At 43.8% G+C, this 20,507-nt stretch overlaps 1 protein-coding gene across 4 annotated transcripts in view; it reads left to right on the top strand.

Annotated features, from left to right (window-relative positions):
* Nucleotides 1–20,507, top strand: part of LOC147011659 (cholesterol side-chain cleavage enzyme, mitochondrial-like) — a 93,516-nt gene that overhangs the window by 38,576 nt on the left and 34,433 nt on the right. For all 4 annotated transcript variants that reach the window (XM_085858583.1, XM_085858581.1, XM_085858582.1 and 1 more), the window contains 3 exons: nucleotides 17,199–17,354; nucleotides 17,566–17,756; nucleotides 17,927–18,130. In XM_085858583.1, the coding sequence (XP_085714709.1) occupies nucleotides 17,199–17,354; nucleotides 17,566–17,756; nucleotides 17,927–18,130 (551 nt within the window). The remainder of the gene's footprint in view (nucleotides 1–17,198; nucleotides 17,355–17,565; nucleotides 17,757–17,926; nucleotides 18,131–20,507) is intronic.

The following is a 20,507-nucleotide window of genomic DNA, read 5'->3' as shown; positions in this document are numbered from 1 at the left end:
CATGGCCTACGTGCGTGTCAGCACGTACGTGGATGGAGTTCACGAGGACCTGACATGTCTCTCGCCCAATCCGGGGAGGGGGGGGGGGCTTGGACGAGGTAGCTGTAAATTTGTCAAAGGGCACAGAGCGGGCTCCAAGAGAAGCGAAGCCTCTTCAGGGGGGGGGGCAGGGAGTCGAGACACCCTATCACGCCCCCCCCCCCGGTCCAATCAACGGCCTTGGCGCCCGTTTTGGCCAATGACAGGGTGACAAACACATTCTGCACGCCAAAAATCAGCCAATGAGGGACGACATAGACCACGACGCTGAGGGAGGGGGAAGGATAAAGGTCCAGCTCCGTTTTTCCGGGAGAGATCCTTCCTCCACAAGGACCGCAAGTCGGTTGCGTGCCGTGTCTCTGTCGGTGAACAAGGAGAGAGAAATTTGTGAGAAGAGTGGTGATCACGTTCGCCTGACACGAGTGGTTATCACGTTCGCGTCACACGCGGAAGGCTTCCGGTGGTGGTTCTCTTTTGGGAAGCCAGTTCTTCGGCTTGCGAGACTTCGCCCTGCCGGCCTCCATTCGCCGGGAGCCCGGTCGTGTGGACGCCTGGGCTGCTACAGGTCTGAGTCCCGCCACCCCACCAGCTCAAAGACCACACAAGGTGGACAGGCCTGAGAGCAGGCTCTGGTCTTCAGCTCGCCTTTCCCTCTGAGATGGAGGCCTCAATAAAGGCTGTGGCCACTGGTTCGTGTGTGTGTGTGTGTGTGTGTGTGTGCGTGCGCGTGCGTGCGCGTGCGTGCGCATGCGCGTGCGTGCGCGTGCGTGCGCGTGCGTGCGTTTGTGGCACCATTCTATTAAGTAAAACTGCATAAGTGCTTGTACATAAATTGCTATTCCTTCAGTATTCGGTTAACTCTGCCTTCTTGCATGCTTCTCTGCCTCATTATAAATAAATACATTTGTTAAATGTATCAGTTCGTTGCTGTGTTTCTGCCATTGGCTTAGCGTGACGCGTGTTGGTGAATTATATAGGCTGTTGCCACTGTAAATGTACATTCGGACCGATGGATCTTCGGCAACCGTCCGCTCGGGTTGCGCACGGGTCGGGCACACTAACGGCTCGACTCTACGACGGCCGTCGAGGGTGAATTTCCCCGGTAGTTTGGACGACGTGGGTATTTAGCTAAATTGAAATTGGCAATCGACCCTACCCCACGTGGTCGACCTATTGGCGATCTTCGGTCCGATAAGGGACCCGTCGGCTCCGGAGTTGTCCAGGGTGACGACCTATAAATTCCCGGTGTTCGGTGGAGTCGACGTCTGCAGCTCCATCTAGCGGTCGTGCTCGTCGCCGATACCCGGCCCGCAACAATATATCGGTTTAGCCCCATTTCTCAAAGGTGAAGAATCACTTTATTAATTAAATAATCCTCGTATCCGGATCAGGATCTTCACCGAAATCTAATCAGTCCGTCCTTGTCATACACCCAACCTGCCCACCAAATTTCATCCTAAGCCATCCACAACTTTTTAAGATATCCTACAGAAAAACAGACACAGGGGTGAAAACATGAGCTCCTTCTACTTTCAGTGGCGGAGGTAATAGCCCAATGTACATACAGGTTAACAGTGTGAAAACACAGAAGGGTCACCATCATAATCACTAGGCATGTTTTTGCTTCATGTACCAACTGTACATTTGTCCTTAATATCATGTGAGCTCTTCAAATTACATTAAGCCTGGTGTTGGCGCAGTGGTTAGGGCAGCGGCTTGGGATCCCAGGGTCCTGAGTTCAAGCCCCGTTGGCTGCTGAATTAACACCAGGAGGTTGACTCAGCCTGTCATCCTTCCGAGGTCGGCGAAATGAGTGCCAGTGTACTGGTCCCGGTGTATGCCCCGGTTAGAATAGGTGTACCATATCCCTGTGTGTCGTAAGAGGCGACCAGGGTTGGCGTCAGGAAGGGCATCCGGCCATAAAAAAAAACATTGCCTCAAGAAAAAGCCCAACCCCTGCACAGCAGGGAAAAACGGCTGTAAAAACGGTCATTTATATTTCATTCTTCAAATTACATTGACGAGGACTTCTGACTTTACATTTGAACACTGAAGAACGAGTCTTGTATCATTAAAGAAAGATACGTTTTGATTGCAACACATGCAAAGGAAAGGACATAGTCCTGGAGGTAATGCAAGTTGATACCTCAACATGTAAAAAGATATATTTGAAGTTTTTTTTTTTTTTAAATAAAACTACACCGACGCCATCATTTTAACGGCCTTTTATAACACCGGTGAAATAACTGAAGGTGTTTGTAGGTAATTTCAGTTTTAACCCGAGTTTTCAAGGCTGAATACAGTCGGTCCTCACTTAACGTGTCGTTACGTTGTTGAAAAGTTTCGACTTTAAGCGAATCCAATTTCCCCATAAGAATTAATGTAAATAAGGGGGGGGGGGGTTTGGTTCCAGGGAAAAAGTTTATCATCAGACAAAATATGTTATTTCTATGTCCAGTAAAAGTTTTAAATAATTTTAAACAAAAACAATTGATTATCATCATCTCTAATTGCTTTTTCTCATCATCTCTAGTTGCTTCAGATCTTCATTGATTGGCTCTTCTCCGTGTGATTGCAGAAGTTGTGTAACGTCGGCTTCTTCCACCTCATCAAAACCCGCTTTATTGGCCGAGCCGAGGATAACTTTCTTCAAAGTGGGGAGAACATCTTGAAATCATTTCCAGTCATTGACATATTAAAGCCACAAATTCCACCACACATTACCACATGGCTTGTACACCGGTATTTACCGTATGGCTTATCTTCTGGTATTTACTGTATGGCTTCTACACCGGTATTTACTGTATGGCTTATCTTCCCGTATTTACTGTATGGCTTCTACACCGGGATTTACTGCATGGCTTATCTTCTGGTATTTACTGTGTGGCTTCTACACCGGTATTTACTGCATGGATTATCTTCTGGTATTTACTGTGTGGCTTCTACACCGGTATTTACTGCATGGATTATCTTCTGGTATTTACTGTATGGCTTCTACACCGGTATTTACTGTATGGCTTATCTTCTGGTATTTACTGTATGGCTTCTACACCGGTATTTACTGTATGGCTTCTACACCGGTATTTACTGTATGGCTTCTACACCGGTATTTACTGTATGGCTTATCTTCCGGTATTTACTGTATGGCTTCTACACCGGTATCTACCGTATGCTTTATTGACCAGTATTTACCGTATGGCTTATCTTCCGGTATTTACTGTATGGCTTCTACACCGGTATCTACCGTATGCTTTATTGACCAGTATTTACCGTATGGCTTATCTTCCGGTATTTACTGTATGGCTTCTACACCGGTATCTACCGTATGCTTTATTGACCAGTATTTACCGTATGGCTTATCTTTCGGTATTTACTGTATGGCTTCTACACTGGTATTTACCGTATGGCTTATCTTCCGGTATTTACTGTATGGCTTCTACACTGGTATTTACCGTATGCCATGTCCACTGGTATTTGCCGTATGGCTTGTGCACCGGTATGTACCGTCTGGCTTATGCACCAGTATTTGCCGTATGGCTTATCCACCAGTATATATGGTATGGTTTATGGTTTATGCTGTAGCTTTATTAAAACGAGGGAAACCATGAGTTTGGTACTAAATTAGAGGTAAAACGACTTTATAACGGAACAGTGAACAACTTTAAAGAGTCTGTTCTCCAAAAGATCATTGACTTAATAACAAAACGATGTTAACCGGGACGATGTTATGCGAGGACTCACTGCAGCGTGAAAATACCGAAGGGTCGCCTATCATTTTGATGGGCTTTTCTGCGAGTAGGAACATAAAGCCATTGGTCTCGTTATGAATCGACTCATTATGCTGATGAGTTGCTGTAAAATGCATTTATCTTTGGCCTTTTATTGTTTCTGCTTTTTATTATTTTTTATTTCTTTGCTTGTTTCCTAACTTCTTTCAATTACCACCGGTATTTATTTTATTTTGTTTCTTTTTGTGTTGCTAAAAGTTTCTGTGTTTTTGCTACTCTTACATTCATGATGTCCTTTGGCTTTAAATTTTGGGTGTTTTAAAATAAAATCTTTTCGAATGTTGTACATTGTTCATTTCATTTTAAACAGTAATTTACTCACTTCCCCCGTTTACTTTCTTTCTTTCATTAAGATCAGGATGCAAATGATAGTTAGATGTTATGGCTTCCGAGCCAAGGTGGTTGTGCATTCTGATGATCATGACTTACGATGACTTCACCGGCGCGTCAGTAAAAAGCTGAACAACAAAGGTGGTTTGCTTTATTGAGGCATGTCTCAACTAACCCTAACCCGAACAGCTCTACTTTGCCTTTAAAACCATTGATGCCCTCAGCATGTATAGCCTAAACTGGTAAATTATTCCACTGACCTATTGCTCAATGAGAAAATGTATACTTTCTCACATCCAGTCAGCATCTGGGTTTAAGGAATTTACAAGAATGGCCTCTTGTGATGTTCGTGTTGGCTTAGAAGAATATTGATGCCTCCATTGCTCCATGACCCTTCAGCAGTTTTAAAACTTCAATCAGGTTCCTCTTGGACTTCTGGATTCCAATGTTGGACTCCAGACTCAGATCTGACAATCTCATAGTCCATGTTCTCAACACCCTTCATCATTTTGGTCGCACGCCTCTTACACCTTCCAAGAGATCCATATCCCATTGTAAACTAGAAGAGCATTCGGTAGAGCACCCCGTAATGCCTGATCCACGAGAACATATCGGGCCCAAAACATTTTTGAGACATCGTGCTATATATCGTTTTTGGCCCCATCTCTCAATGGTGAAGAATCTCTTTGAAAATTCTAGTTGTCGGATGTGGATCCGGTTCTTCACCAAAATCTAATCAGTTCGTCCCCGTCACACACCCAACCTGTCCATACAATTTCATTCGGATCTGTCAACAGATTTTTGAGATATCCTGCACACAGACAAACAAACAGACGAGCAAACACACAAACACCCAGGGGTGAAAACATAACCTCCTTCACCTTCGGTTGCAGAGGTAATGAGGTCTCCATGCTTCAGAACAGTCATCCAAGTTTGGCCGATCTAGTTCTTGGTAAAGTTTTCTCTATTGACAATGATCTCATGTATTGATGGCAGCACTTGGTTTACCTTTGTGACCGAAAGAGCACAGTTGACGATAGGACTGAGTGAATGAGTATTGTACACCAAAGTACTTGGCTTCCAGTACAACTCTCATTCTCACTTCATCCAAACAAGTACTCATGGTTGTCGTTCTTGAAACCCATGTGAATACATTTACGATTTTCTGCATTAAAAAGCATTTTCCATTCCTGGAACCATGCAATGCAACTTGCTCAAGTCTTTCCTGGAGGGTAAACGCATCTTCTACTGATGCAACCTTTCTCGACATTTTAATGTCTTCAGCAAACTTCAAAATAGTTTTCCTTCATACAGCCAATGTGATAGTTCTTTCCATGTTGGGAGTTCTTTATGAGCTGAAACAGTTAAATGGTTCACAATAACATCTCCCATTATCAACTCCATTACCTTGTACACTGGTGAGGTGAAACTTGCTCACCTGTAATTACTCGGTTTGCTTCTCTTCCCTTTCCCCTTGCACATCGGAGTAACATTTACTCTTCTCCACTCTTCGGGTACTTCACTAAAAGTCATTACTCACGCTGTGGCCAGAGTCCGAGCGCATGAGAACGGCGATTATCCCATAATTGCATGTGTAGAACACTACATCCGATCAGTATGAAATTTCTTTGGGGTCATCTTGGGATAAATTGGTACACAGAAATTTTTTTTTGTGATGTCATCAACCACGTGATTTGGCAGCAATATTGTTTTTTCTTGTTTTTAAAAAAAACCTTCACATATATTCTTCTCTGAAATAGCTGAACAGATTGAGGCGAAACTCTACTTGTATGACCACCTAATATATGAAGAATAAAACGTTCATACATTTGACATCATAGGTCACATGGATTGGCAGCCATATTGGATTTACCCTAAAACCTAAAAACTATCTTCTCCAGAATGGCTGGACAAATTGAGGGGAAACTTCACCCAAATGTTCCTCAAACCTTGGGGATACTTGGATATTCACGAATAATTGATGCCACATGGTTTGGCAGACATATTGGATTTTGGAGGGAGTGAAAAGTCTTTATTAACATCATTCTCTTGAACCACTTCATAAAACAACGTGAAACTTCAAAATTATGATCTCGTTGTGACAGGCAATATACGTTTGAAATTTCAACCTGATCGGATGCATGGTCTGGCAGCCAGGATCATTAGATTTTTTTTTGAATCTGTGTTCTTTTTTTTGTTTTTATTTTTGTATAAGGCTCACTTGGCAGTGCGTGGATGGGTTTGAGGATAGAGGAGTAGCAGTTGAAACACAAATCATATCCAAATCCTCCTGATGACTCCATCTTTGCTTTTTGCTTGTTCGGCTTTCTTCTGATGACTCCAATGCAGTACTGTACCTACAGTATTTGGTCTTCCATTTGATTTGAATTCAATTTATTTTCACCCCATTCTGAATTCAATTGAATTATAATAAACGTCATGTGTTGGGGTCAAGTGTCTGATCAAAGCGGGGTTGTATCAAAGTGGGACGTCTTCACTGCCAGCAGTTATAAAGGGGCAGTTCTAGTTACGTCTCTTATTACCTCCGCCACCGAAAGTGAAGGAGGTTATGTTTTCATCCCTTTCTGTCTGTTTGTTTGTGGACAGATCCGAATGACATTTTGTGGACAGGTTCAGTGTGTGACAAGGATGAACTGATGAGATTGTGGTGTAGACCCGGATCGGGATCCAACTACTCAGATTTTTGAAGTAATTCTTCACCTTTGAGAGATTGTGTCAAAAACGATATATAGCAGGATATCTCAAAAAGTTGTTGATGGATTCAGATGAAACTTGGTGAACAGGTTCAGTGTGTGACCATGACGTATTGATTCGATTTTGGTGAAGACCCAAATCCGGATCCGACTACTAGAATTTTAAAAGTAATTCTTCACCATTGAGAGATCGGGCCAAAAATGATATATAGCACGATATCTCAAAAAGTTGTGCACGGATTCGGACAAATTGATTCGATTTTGGTGAAGATCCGAATCCGGATCTGGATACGAGAATTATTTAATTTCTTAAGTGATTTTTCACCACAGAGAGATACGGCCAAAAACGATATATTACTGTATAGTGTGATATTTCAAAATGTATTGGGCCCGATATGTTCTCGTGGATCAGGCATTGCGTGGTGGAGGTATGCACTCCACCGAGTGCCCTTGAAGAACAAAACAAGTTCTGGTGAGGGTCTGCATTCTTTGATTGCCCTTTTTCTTGTTGACTTTGTGAATACTATGGCGATGGAGTTGGTGATCTCACTTGCAACTTCACTTGGTACTCTAGGATACACATTGTCAGGGCCTGTACTTTTACTGCTCCAAGCTGTCACAGCTTCTTCAGAAGTTAATCTGGATTAAAGTCGATGTCATTCAATGCTTCCTTTTCAACATCTGCAAGTACCTTTCTTGGTGAAGGTATATTATTCTTGGGCTTAATCAGTGGTAAACACTGATACAAAGTACAGTCGTTATTCAAAGCTGATGCCATTCTCACATCATTTGCAATCGCATCTCCATTTTCATCTTTCAATGGTCCATCTCTGTCCTTGGTTTGGAGTTTGCTCCTTGATATCGCCATAGAATGCTTTATAGTTAATTTTAATGTTCTTCACCAATTTCTTCTCATATTAGTGTTGGCTTGATCGCAACAACACTGCCGTTCTTCCTCTCCTCTTATGTTGGTAGCTCATTCCTTTGCTTTTTACTTCCGCCACTGAAGGTAGACAGAGGTTATCTTTTCACCCCTGTTTATTTGTTTGTTTGCTTGTAAGCAGGATATATGAAAAGGTTGTAGACGGATTTGGACAAAATTGGGTGGACAGGTTGGGTATGTGACAAGGATGACTGGAACAGGTTTTGGTGAAGATCTGGATCCGGAACCAGATACTACAATTTTTTAAGTGAATCTTCACCATTGAGCGATACAATATACTGTGTAGCATGATATTAAAAGTTATGGATGGATTTGAACAAAACCTGGTTCGTATATGTGTGTGTGTGTGTGTGTGTGTGTGTGTGTGTGTGTGTGTGTGTGTGTGTGTGTGTGTGTGTATATTTGTGTGCGTGTATATTTGTGTGCGTGTGTGTGTGTGTGTGTATATATATATATATATATATATATATATATATATATATATATATATATATATATATATATATATATATATATATATATATATATATATATATATATATATATTTATATATATATATATATTTATATATATATATATTTATATATATATATTTATATATATATATATATTTATATATATATATATATATATATATATATATATATATGTTGTTGCGGTTCTACAAACCACCTGCCTCTAAGGCAATGGCACCCAACATACAGTGATCCCCAGGCAGGTATTTTGTTCGTCTTGGTGCAGTTCGACCTCCCCTCATGTCTGGTGGGTTAATGGGATGAAGTGCGTTGTGTGGGTCTCATCGTTAGGTCCATTAACTATATCTATCTCCTATTCTGATTTCTACTCCAACCCTTTCCTTTTAGCCATGGTACAAAACAAGCAAGCAAGCACACACCCCACTCAAAATGCGATTGAATAATAAGCACACCATGATGCCAATGCCTCCTGTGGCTTGGAACCACCACACTCCCTCCATTAAACACAACACACAATATACCGCACGGGCATTGCGCGCCATTATTTCATTCAAATCTGTGCGTCAATTTCCAACCGGCATCTCACCTTGCTTCACACCTCGCCCACCAAACCTCAGCACTTCAACCACATATTCCTCCCGCACACAGAAAAAATATTCCTGCACTCCGTCGTACTACTGCATCGCTACAATAAGCCACTATACAGAGGAGTACTGCACGACTCGGACTGTCCTCGGGACCGTGTGATGCGGGACTGAGCAACAGACATGAATAGCTTGACCAGATCTCGCAGGGGATGTCCCGGGTGGGCACGCAGAGTTGAAACGACCCTCGTCCAGTCACCAGACCACGGCAAGAAAAGGGCAGCGAGGAGGGGTCGTGGGAAGGGTGATCCGGGAGTTTGGTACGGGGCCCGGATGTGCATTTTGCCTCATGAGGGGGGCCCGTGGGTGGCGGGAAAGTCCGTTGCTCTTTGGCATTCAGACTGCACTCGGAGCATGTTCAGGACCAGGGTGTCAGCTCGAGGAGTATGCCACATGTTGAATCAGGAGCTCTGAACCGTGTCGAACCGATGGGTGATTGAGACAGTTTCTGGCCCCAGAGTCTGGCAGGGCATGGTTAGGGCTGCTGTAGCCTAATAGAGGAGCAGGATTTGGGTCAGAGCACGTCGTTTTTGGGTCATGACCCCACCCTTCGCCCAGGGCTTATCAAAAGGGGAGCGTGGAGCCATTCGCTCTCTTCTCTGCTCCTCTCTGCTCTTCGTTGGCTTCACTTTGTTTCCTCTTCTTTGCTGCCTCCCCTTTGCTGGCTCTTCACTTGCTGTTAGTGTGTGATTGCAAGGACGTGCTTCTTCCTGAGGGCCTGGTCCAGGGCGACTGCCGAGACTCCTGGCCGGGCTGTTAACGTTCGCTACCCCCATACAGCTAGACGGTCCAGTGCGGAGTGCACGTTGCCACGAGCCCTGGCAAAGTGACTAAGCCAGAAATAACGCACTACTTTTCGAGGTGGGAATGCTCAGACAGAGCGTCCCATGGAGGTACACGCTACATAAACAGACCTATACATGACGAGGTTAAAGATCGTTCGCCTGACGGATCTCTTTTCTCTTCTCTCTCCTCTCCCCCCTCCCCCCCTCTCCCCCTTTCCCCCTCTCCCCCTCTCTCCCCCTCCCCCCTCTCCCCCTCTCTCCCCCTCCCCCCCTCTCCCCCATCTCGTTTGGATGCACAAAAGAGCATCACTACTGACTCGCAATCCCATTTTTCTCTGGCACGACACCGCACCCCCCCCTCCATATTGCACTACACCACACCTCCCACTCCCACACCTTAGACACCACCAGTATTCCTCCTACCTACCTCTCCCTAAGCGTTCTGGGTTGCATTGGTCTGTCGGCCGCACTAGGTATTTGGAGGCCGTTTATCCTCATCTGCTCTCTTTCTCTTTGGGCTATATCTTATCTTCCTTGGGTTTATGTGTGTGTATGTGATGATGCCTGTCATAGTTTGTTTAGATTGTAGAAGTGAAAACGGGATGTCTGCTCAGTGTCTGCTTTTGTAAGATTGCTTACATTTTGCTACACCCCACAAATTCCTTGCTTTCCCTGCTGTACATATGAAAAATCCCAATTCAATGTGCCACATACCTTACCTTGCCATTGTAAATAATTGCTTGTATAGAAATGTTCCCAGCTCATTTTTGTCTGTTCCTTCATTGGTCCAGCATGGTTTGCACTCTCGTCTAGCCGGAACATTATCCCCCAACAATCTGTTTTCTAGCCAGTACGTGCTTGGCAGTCCTGCTTGGCTGCATCTGATCTGGTAAGGTGATCCGTTTTGAGCAAGTGCATACCAAGGGCATGTCCCCTGGTAATTAAGTCAGGTGACCTTTAGGTAAACGGAATCAGATGGAGGACCCTAAGTCACGTGGTTGAGTTATTGGCAATCACGGTCGATTAGCGACCCACCACGTCACAAAGTTATTCGTGTGCGATGGCCTGCAATTCCGGAGAGTCTGGTGGGAACCCTGAGGTAGCTCACCCATCGTGGTCTTCCTCGCCCCTGACCCCAGGTCTGCAACAATATAATAACTACATACAGGGTGTCCCCTAAGCCTGGTGTTGGCGCAGTGGTTAGGGCAGTGGCTTGGGACCCAAAAGGTCCTGAGTTCAAGCCCCGTTGGGACACTGAATAAATATATGTATATTGTATATGTATGTATATTGTATATGTATGTATATGTGTATGTATGTATGTATGTATATATATATATATATATATATATATATATATATATATATATATATATATATATATATATATATATATATATACCAAGTCGAAAACACCAGGGGGGTTGACTCAGCCTGCCATCCTTCCGAGGTCGGCGAAATGAGCACCAGTTGTACTGGGCCCGGTGTATGCCCCGGTTAGAATAGGTGTACCATATCCCTGTGTGTCGTAAGAGGCGACCAGGGTTGCGTCAGGAAGGGCAACCGGCGTAAAAACTATGCCAAATCATTATGCGGACAACAAAACGAATTTCCATACCGGATCGGTCGAGGCCTGGGTTACCAACGACTGCCACCGGTACCGGTGGTTAGCAGGGTACCAGTGGAAATTGTGCTACTGCTGGGCGAAGGAGCAGAAGGAGACGGGGAAGGCGAGTCCGGAGGCGGTGGGAGAGGGGGAAGGGTAGAAGTGTGGAGGTGAGAGTTGGAACTCTGAATGTTGGGACGATGACTGGCAAAGGGCGAGAGTTGGCTGATATTATGGAGAGAAGAAAGGTGGACATACTGTGTGTACAAGAGACCAAGTGGATGGGGAGTAAGGCTAGGAGTATTGGAGGTGGTTTCAAACTGTTCTACCATGGTGTGGATGGGTGGAGAAATGGTGTCGGGGTAATCCTGAAGGAAGATTATGTCAAGAGGGTATTGGAGGTGAGGAGACTGTCTGACCGAGTGATGAGTGTGAAGTTGGAAATTAAAGGGGTGATGATGAATGTCATCAGTGCATATGCCCCACATATGCGGTGTGAGATGGAATATAAAGAAGATTTCTGGAGTGAGTTAGATGAAGTGGTGGAGAGTGTATCCAAGGATGAAAGAGTGGTGATTGGAGCAGATTTCAATGGACATGTTGGGGAAGGGAATAAAGAGGATGAGGAGGTGATGGGGAGGTACGGTCTCAACAAGAGAAATGTGGAAGGGCAAATGGTGGTAGAGTTTGCAAAAAGAATGGAAATGGTAGTGGTAAATGCGTATTTCAAGAAGAAATAGGAACACAGGGTGACATACAAGAGTGGAGGAAAGTGCACACAGGTGGATTACATCTTAAGTAGGAGATGCAACCTGAAAGAGATTAGTGACTGTAAGGTTGTGTCAGGGGAGAGTGTAGCTCGACAGCATCGATTGGTGGTCTGTAGGATGACTTTAGAGGTGAGGTTGAGGAAGAGAGTGAGGGCTGAACCAAGGACCAGATGGTGGAAGCTGAAGGAGGAAGACTGTTGCGTGAAATTTAGGGAGGAGGTGAGACAGGCGTTGGATGGTGGTAAAGATGGGTGGGATGATTGGGCAACGACAGCAGAAGTTGTGAGGGAGATAGCTAGGAAGGTACTTGGTGTGACATCTGGACAGAGGAAGGAAGATAAGGAGACTTGGTGGTGGAATGAGGAAGTACAGGAAAGTAGAAGGAAGAAGGGGTTGGCGAAAAAGAAGTGGGATAGTCAGAGAGATGAAGAAAGTCGGCAGGAGTACAAGGAGTAGCGGCGAAAGGCAAAAAGAGAGGTGGCAAAGGCCAAGGAAAAGGCATATGACGAGCTGTATGAGAAGTTGGATACAAAAGAAGGGGAAAAGGATTTATACCGATTGGCAAGACAGAGGGACCGAGCTGGGAAGGATGTGCTGCAGGTTCGGGTGATAAAGGACGCAAATGGGAATGTGCTGATGAGCGAGGAGAGTGTGTTGAGAAGGTGGATGGAGTACTTTGAGGAGCTGATGAATGAAGAAAATGAGAGAGAGGGAAGGTTGGAAGAGGTGGAGATAGTGAATCTGGAAGTGGGGTGGATCAGTAAGGATGAAGTGAGGACTGCTATGAAGAAGATGAAAAGTGGAAAGGCGGTTGGCCCAGATGGTATACCAGTGGAGGCATGGAAGTGCTTAGGAGAGATATCAGTGGGGTTGTTAACCAGATTGTTTAATAAAGTCTTGGAAAGTGAGAGGATGCCGGAGGAGTGGAGATTAAGTGTACTGGTTCCGCTTTTCAAGAACAAGGGTGATGTGCAGAGCTGTGGAAATTACAGAGGGATAAAGTTGTTAAGCCACACCATGAAGTTGTGGGAAAGAGTAGTGGAAGCAAGGTTGAGAGGAGAGGTGACGATCTGTGAGCAGCAATATGGGTTTATGCCAGGAAAGAGCACCACTGATGTGATGTTTGCTTTGAGAATGTTAATGGAGAAGTATAGGGAAGGCTAGAAGGAGTTACATTGTGTGTTTGTGGATTTAGAGAAAGCTTATGATAGGGTGCCAAGAGAGGAGTTGTGGCATTGTATGAGGAAGTTGGGAGTGGTGGAGACGTACTTGAGGATCGTGCAGGATATGTATGAGGACAGTGTGACAGCATTGAGGTGTGCGGTAGGAATGACGGACCGGTTTAAGGTAAAAGTGGGATTGCACCAAGGATCGACTCTGAGCCCTTTCCTGTTTGCTGGTGATGGACAGGTTGACGGACGAGATCAGACTGGAGTCCCCATGGACTATGATGTTCGCGGATGACATCATGATCTGTAGGGAGAGTAGGGAGCAGGCTGAGGCGAGCCTCGAGAGGTGGAGGTACGCACTGGAGAGAAGGGGAATGTTAGTCAGTAGGAGTAAGACGGAGTACATTTGCTTAAATGAGAGGGAGGGTGGTGGTATGGTGCGGTTGCAAGGAGTTGAGGTGGGGAAGGTGGATTGGTTTAAATACTTGGGATCAACTGTCCAAAGTAACGGAGAGTGTGGGAGAGAAGTGAAAAAGAGAGTGCAGGCAGGATGGAGTGGGTGGAGAAGAGTTGCAGGAGTGATTTGTGATAGAAGGGTAGCTGCAAGAGTGAAGGGGAAAGTATATAAGACTGTAGTGAGACCAGCTATGTTGTATGGTTTGGAGGCGGTGGCACTAACACAAAGACAGGAAGCGGAGCTGGAGGTGGCAGAGTTAAAGATGCTGCGATTCTCGTTGGGCGTGACGAGGATGGACAGGATAAGGAATGAGTATATTAGAGGGACAGCGCAGGTAGGACGGTTTGGAGACAAAGTGAGAGAGGCGAGATTGAGATGGTTTGGACATGTGCTCAGGAGGGAAGCGGAGTATATCGGGAGAAGGATGTTGAAGATGGAGCCGCCAGGCAGGAGGAGAAGAGGAAGGCCAAAGAAGAGGTTCATGGATACGGTGAGGGCGGACATGCGGGTGGTTGGAGTGTCAATGGAAGATATGGAGGATAGAGCGAAATGGAGACGGTTGATCCGCTGTGGCGACCCCTAACGGGAGCGAGCCGAAAGAAGAAGAAGATACAGGGTGTCCCAAAAAGATGTACTCACTCTTTAAATGATAATAAATGTGTTGTTTATTGACTTAGAAACAACATTAATGGTTCAATGGATGAATGGATAAAAGCATGTTTACAACTGTTCAAACTGACGAACATCACATTCCAAACACAGCTGATAACGCGGACCAATGGATTCAACAGAGTTACGAATCATTTCATTTGGAACTGCAAGAAATTGTCTTTCAATCTCCTCTTTCAGCTCATCGACTGTTGCTGGTTTTGAGCCGTAAACCTTATCTTTGAGATATCCCCATAAAAAGAAGTCCATTGGAGTGAGGTCTGGGGAATGTGCAGGGAATTCAACACTACCTCTTCAACCAATCCATCTGTTCGGAAAAGTTGCTTCGAGATAGGCCCTTACATCACGGTGGAAGTGTTGAGGTGGTCCATCCTGCTGAAAGTAAACCTCTTCGTCACCAAATATCTCTTCGACACGTGGACCGACGGATTCCTGCAGCAAGTTTAAGTAAACATCCCCAGTGACAGTTTGTTCAAAAAAGAATGGCCCTAGGATGCCCAATGCTGATATCCCACACCACACAGTAACCCCTAGTAAGTTTAAATGGTGTTCCATAGTAACATGCGGATTTTCAGGAGCCCAGTCGGTGCAATTGTGTCGGTTAATTGAGCCATTTAAATTGAATCTGGCCTCATCGCTCCAAACAATTTTCGATGGAAATGCTGCATCTTCTTCGCCTTTGCCCAGGTACCACTCACAAAATTCAGCTCTCTGGTCAGGATCGTCTTCATTTAGAGCGTGGATTAATGTTGGAATGTAACTTTCCAATCAATTTACTTCAAAATGCGATGGGCGCTTGATTTTGGGATTCCTGTCTCACGAGCCATTTGTCGTACAGATTTCCGTGGGGATCGGTGGAGGGTTTCCAGCAATTGATTTTCCTTTGCGGGGGTGGTTGATGACCGTGGTCTTTCTGAACGCTCCTTATGGACGTCGTGCACAGTTCCATCTGTTTCAAACTTATCTCGGATGTGAGCAATGGTGCGTCACGTTGAGTGGATTTTTGTGAAAATCTGTAGGGAGACAACAAATTGTCTTTGCAAAGACAAAGATTGTCTTTGCAAAAACAAAGACAACAAATTGTCTTTGCACTTCCATGATGTTTTTGTGCTTCCAGTAGCACTTTATGATAATTTTTTTTTCTTCAACACCAAGTTGTACTTCTGCCATTATTAGGGCCAATTTGATCTGAAAAGAAAGGAAAAATTCAATGAGTTATGAGGAGCCAAAATGTGAGTACATTTTTTTTGGGACACCCTGTGTGTGTGTATATATATATATATATATATATATATATATATATATATATATATATATATATATATATATATATATATACATATATATACACACACACACACACACACACACACACACACACACACACACACACACACACACACACACACACACACACACACACACACGCCATAACTCCGTAATAGTATTATTAGCCCCCATTGGGCTTAGTCTGAAATGGGGGCTTATGGATCGTGTCATGTCCGTGTGTCCGTCCACAGCCATATCTCGGACATGTATGATTTTTTTTATGTTATTCGATTTTTTTTTTATTCAAACTCGGCACAAGCACAGTACATGATGGCATACACGTGCACCTCACTTTATTTTGTGATCTGATCAAAGATGGCCGACTGGTAGATTGGCGGCCATTTTAGTTGTAAAAATCTCGATGTTGAACATGTCCTCAACCATTCCTTGGACATATATTTACCGATCTTATTCAAACTTGTTTTATTCTAAAAAAAAAAATTCATACCTATACCATGAAGCATCTTTCATGAAAATGAAAAAAAATAACTTGATTACTCTTCAATTTCACCTCAACCACCTTTAAGTAGGGTTGGGCACACATCGACTTTTTCTCTGTTGTCTCGTTGAAAGGAGTGTTTTTTATGGCCATTTTTCATGGTGATCACGAATGCGTTGACATTTTTGACCTAGAATGATGTCTTCGGTTGGTAAAATGCAAAAAATCAAAATGGCCACCAAATTTACCCACTTTTCAGGTAAAATTTGATAATTATGGCTTACTAGGGCATGTAATATTCATATTATTACATGTAATATTATTACATGCCCTAGTAAGCCATAATTATCAAATTTTACCTGAAAAGTGGGTAAATTTGGTGGCCATTTTGAATTTTTGCATTTTACCAACTTAAGACATCATCCTATGTCAAAAAGTTCAACGGATTCGTGTTCAGCGTGAAATTTGGCCATAAAAAACACTCCTTTCAAAAAAAGTATGGTTGTATGCACAACCCTACTTTAAGTACAGTTTACAAAAATTGATCAGACAGCATTTTCAACTGAATGATAATTTTCTATTGTCTCCAGTTACATAATTTATTTCATGCATGAATAAATATTAAGTGTTGTGCTGTTTGTGTAATTCATTACGTCTCCTCCAAAATATATGAACATTGAATCCCTTCTGTATGAAATTTTCATTCCCAATCAAAAACATCATTCATGTCATGTGACTATCTTACACAATATGACTACATGACCCACATCATTAATATTCATGATCGAATAACCCAATCGTACACAATCTTCCATGTCACATGACCACTCACACGTCACATGTCACAAGTCAGTTGCGCGTTCACATAAATCTTGTAAATATGTGCGAGCCCTTTAACTCCATCCAGCAAAATTACTAAAACAGCAGGGGCTCTGACATTTTATGTCTTTTCTCAATATTATTAGAATATTATTTCTCTGATACAATTAGAATTTCATAATGCTGACCATCATGTCATGTAATCATTCGTGTTTCTCAGGGAGAGAATAGGCGCACAAGACACCGTCAATGTGTACCTGCCAGGTGATTCAGCTCGGCTTTTCATGGTGGAGGGCATCACACCAGAGCGTATGGTCGTTCGCCCATGGCTCGCTTACCGGCACTATCGGCAGCGAAGTCATGGTGTTCTTCTTAAGTGAGTTGTTAAGGAAAATTAACCGATTGATGTTCTGATTTGTAAGTCAATCGTAAGAAGTTTATTTCCTTGAACTTGAATTCCATGCTTTTTCATTTCATTTTATTTTCATGTTTATTTTTGCTGTTTCATTTTTCATTTATGAAACTTCTGTCTTTTTTTTTTCTTTCTTCCAACGTACTTTCATGATCCCTGACTCACCCTCACCCAGGAGTGGTGAAGATTGGCGTCAAACACGACTGGCATTGAACCATGATGTCATTTCACCCAAGGCATTACCACCATTACTACCCTCTCTGCAGTCTGTCTGCAATGAGTTCGTTTCTCGCCTACACTCGATCTCAAGACCTGAGAGCGCCCTACCTGACCTGTCCAATGAGCTGTTCAAGTTTGCACTCGAGTGTGAGCCTTTCAGTCACATTCAGACCCACAAACAGACAATGTTGGACAAAGCAAATTAAATTGGTTTGTTATAAAGTGCTGCAAATTGATTAGACACCCATAAATCAACAATGTAACTACAAGCAGATAAAAGACAAGCTGAGAAATACTGGCATCCTTTGTCCCCACAGCTATATGCCGGGTATTGTACGGTGAGCGTATGGGCTTACTTGGGAACACCGTGCCAGCTGATTCCGAAATTTTTATCCAAGCCATCACAGAGATGTTCCGTACCAGTGTACCCATGCTGTTCATCCCACCGGATCTACTCCGTTTATTGAGCGTCCCACTTTGGAAAAAACACATGAATGCCTGGGACGATATCTTTCTCCATGGTGAGTCAACTTACCTGACAGCTCGCTGAATTCAGGTGTGATAAAGTGCAAGTTTTATGAACATAGGTCTTGAGACTCAACGTTAATTGCATGACACTGGTGCTCTCTGGTACCGGGAAATTGTCAGTTGAACTTTTTTTTTTTTTAAAGGTGCAACTTTTCAAAATTTTCTGAAAACGTCAAAAAATGTTTAAAGTATTGTTTTGCTGAGTACAATTTGTGTAACAGTTATTGTTTGCCAGCCAGCATCAGCTCAGGTGTCCTACAAATCTGCTCTGCTGGTCTTACACTTCCTCTCTCTGCCCTTTTCACCCAATCATTTGCCCGAGGTCATCTTCCATCTGCTTCAAAATCAGCCAACATCAATGCATTCCACAAAAAGGTGTAAAACGGATCACCTTAACTACAGACAAATTTGCTTACTTCCAATCATCAGCAAAGTCTTGGAACCCATCATTGCAGTTGATATGAAAGCCTTCCTTTTCTCCAATGACCTCATCTCAGATAATCAGTTTGGATTCAGACCTGGTCACTCCACCTTGAACATGCTGCCTCTTCTCTCCCAACAATGGATGGAGGCCATCGATGTCAGACATGAGTTCAAGGCCGTCTCTCTGGGCATAGCTCATGCTTTTGATTCAGTTTGGAACTCTGCCTTGCTCTCCAAACTCTGCCAATGGCATCACAGGCCAACTCCACACATGGCTTACTGGCTTCCTCCACTCTTGTAACCAATGTGTGGCTCTCAATGGAATCCTTTAATCTCCTCTCCCTGACAAGGCTGGACTGCCGTGAGTCAGTGCTCTGGGTCCAGTCCTATTCGTGATCTTCATCAATGATATCTCAGACTCTCTGTAAAATCCTCTTTGCATATTTGCTGATGATTCCACCCTGTCATAACATTCCTCATCCTTCACATATGCAGGCTGCAGCCTGTTCCCGCTCTTTGGACCTCGATAGAATCACGAACTGGGCAAGCACTTGGAACATGTCTTTTAATCCTGACAAATGTCACACTTTCACTATCTCTCTCTGAAAGGGCCACCCCAAAACCCTTCCCATTAACTTTTTCAACAACCCTCTCAAAGAAGTTCAGTCATTCAAACTCTTGAATCTTGCTATCAGCCATGATCTTTCTTGGGCAAGTCACATTTCAAAGTTGGCCTCCAAAGCCAAATGCCAACTTGGCATCCTCCAGCATGCAACGTCCTTCCTTGGCACACCTGAACTCCTATCCAACTACAAGGCTTTCTTCCGCAGATTGATGGAGTACTTGATGGATGGTGCGCCTGCCTCACACCTTGCTCAGCTTGATGCCGTGGAAACCAAAGCCTTCAAGATCATTGGAAATATCCCGCAATGAAGCTGAGTCTATGGGCCTATCACTTTGCCATCACCGACATGTCAGTGGTCTCTCTTTCTTCTTCCGCATCCATTCTGCTCTTGCACCCTCTGCCTTCTCCGTGCTTTGTGCCCTCTCGGTATCTGCAAGGTGCACACAGTACAGCAACGACCCCTTCTAGTGAAACTCACAAAATCCACAATCACTGCTCACCACCACTCATTTGTTTCTCTTTTCTCTCACCTGTGGAGCCAACTTTTACATTCTCTTCAATCGCATTCCTTCCTCCAGGTCTTCAAGACAGCTGTTCACCACCATCTCAGATCATTCCCCATCCAAATCCATGATCTTTTATACACCCATTAAACCACCCCCCACCCTCCCACACCCCCACCCCCAAATTTTACTTTTGTATCCATTTTGTCCACCCTTGTGTTCCCCCCTACCCCTCATCATGACCCCATTCTTTGTTTCTCGGTCCCCATCTGTTTACTCCCTCAGCCCTGCTGTTGGCATTCCACCTTCGCCTGTTGTTCCTTTCATTCTGTTGCATCCTGATCCATTCTGTGTTCTAGCTCTTCCATGAACCTTGACTCTGCATACAAAAAAACAAACAAACAGCAGAACTATTACATTGACCAACAAGAAAAAGAGCAATCGAAGATTGCAGACCATCGCCAGGACTTGTTTTGTGTGGCGTTTGTGTACTGGTGTGTTACGTAATTAATAATACATAATTAGAACTGCCACTTTATAACTGCTGGTAGTGATGACCAGTTCAGCCATTTCAGCGAAAACGATTTTTGAAGGTTTAAAAAAAAACAAAAACGCAATACGGCTGCTGAATCACGTGACTGATGATGTCATCAATAAATTTTTGTGTACCATTTTATCCCTAGATGACCCTCAAAATTTTTCAAACTGATCTCATGTAGCGTTGTACATATGCAATTATGACCTCATAATGAAAGCACCTCTGATGTCATAAAAAAATTAGACTCATTCCATACCTGCCAACCTTTTTTGAAGGAAAAG

The sequence above is a fragment of the Eptatretus burgeri genome, chromosome 15 (genome assembly GCF_056783735.1).
Source record: "Eptatretus burgeri isolate ZD-2024b chromosome 15, Ebu_testis_v1, whole genome shotgun sequence".
Classification (NCBI taxonomy): Eukaryota; Metazoa; Chordata; class Myxini; order Myxiniformes; family Myxinidae; genus Eptatretus; species Eptatretus burgeri.
Note: the sequence above shows the minus strand (reverse complement) of the source record. Positions and strands in the feature narration are given on the sequence as shown.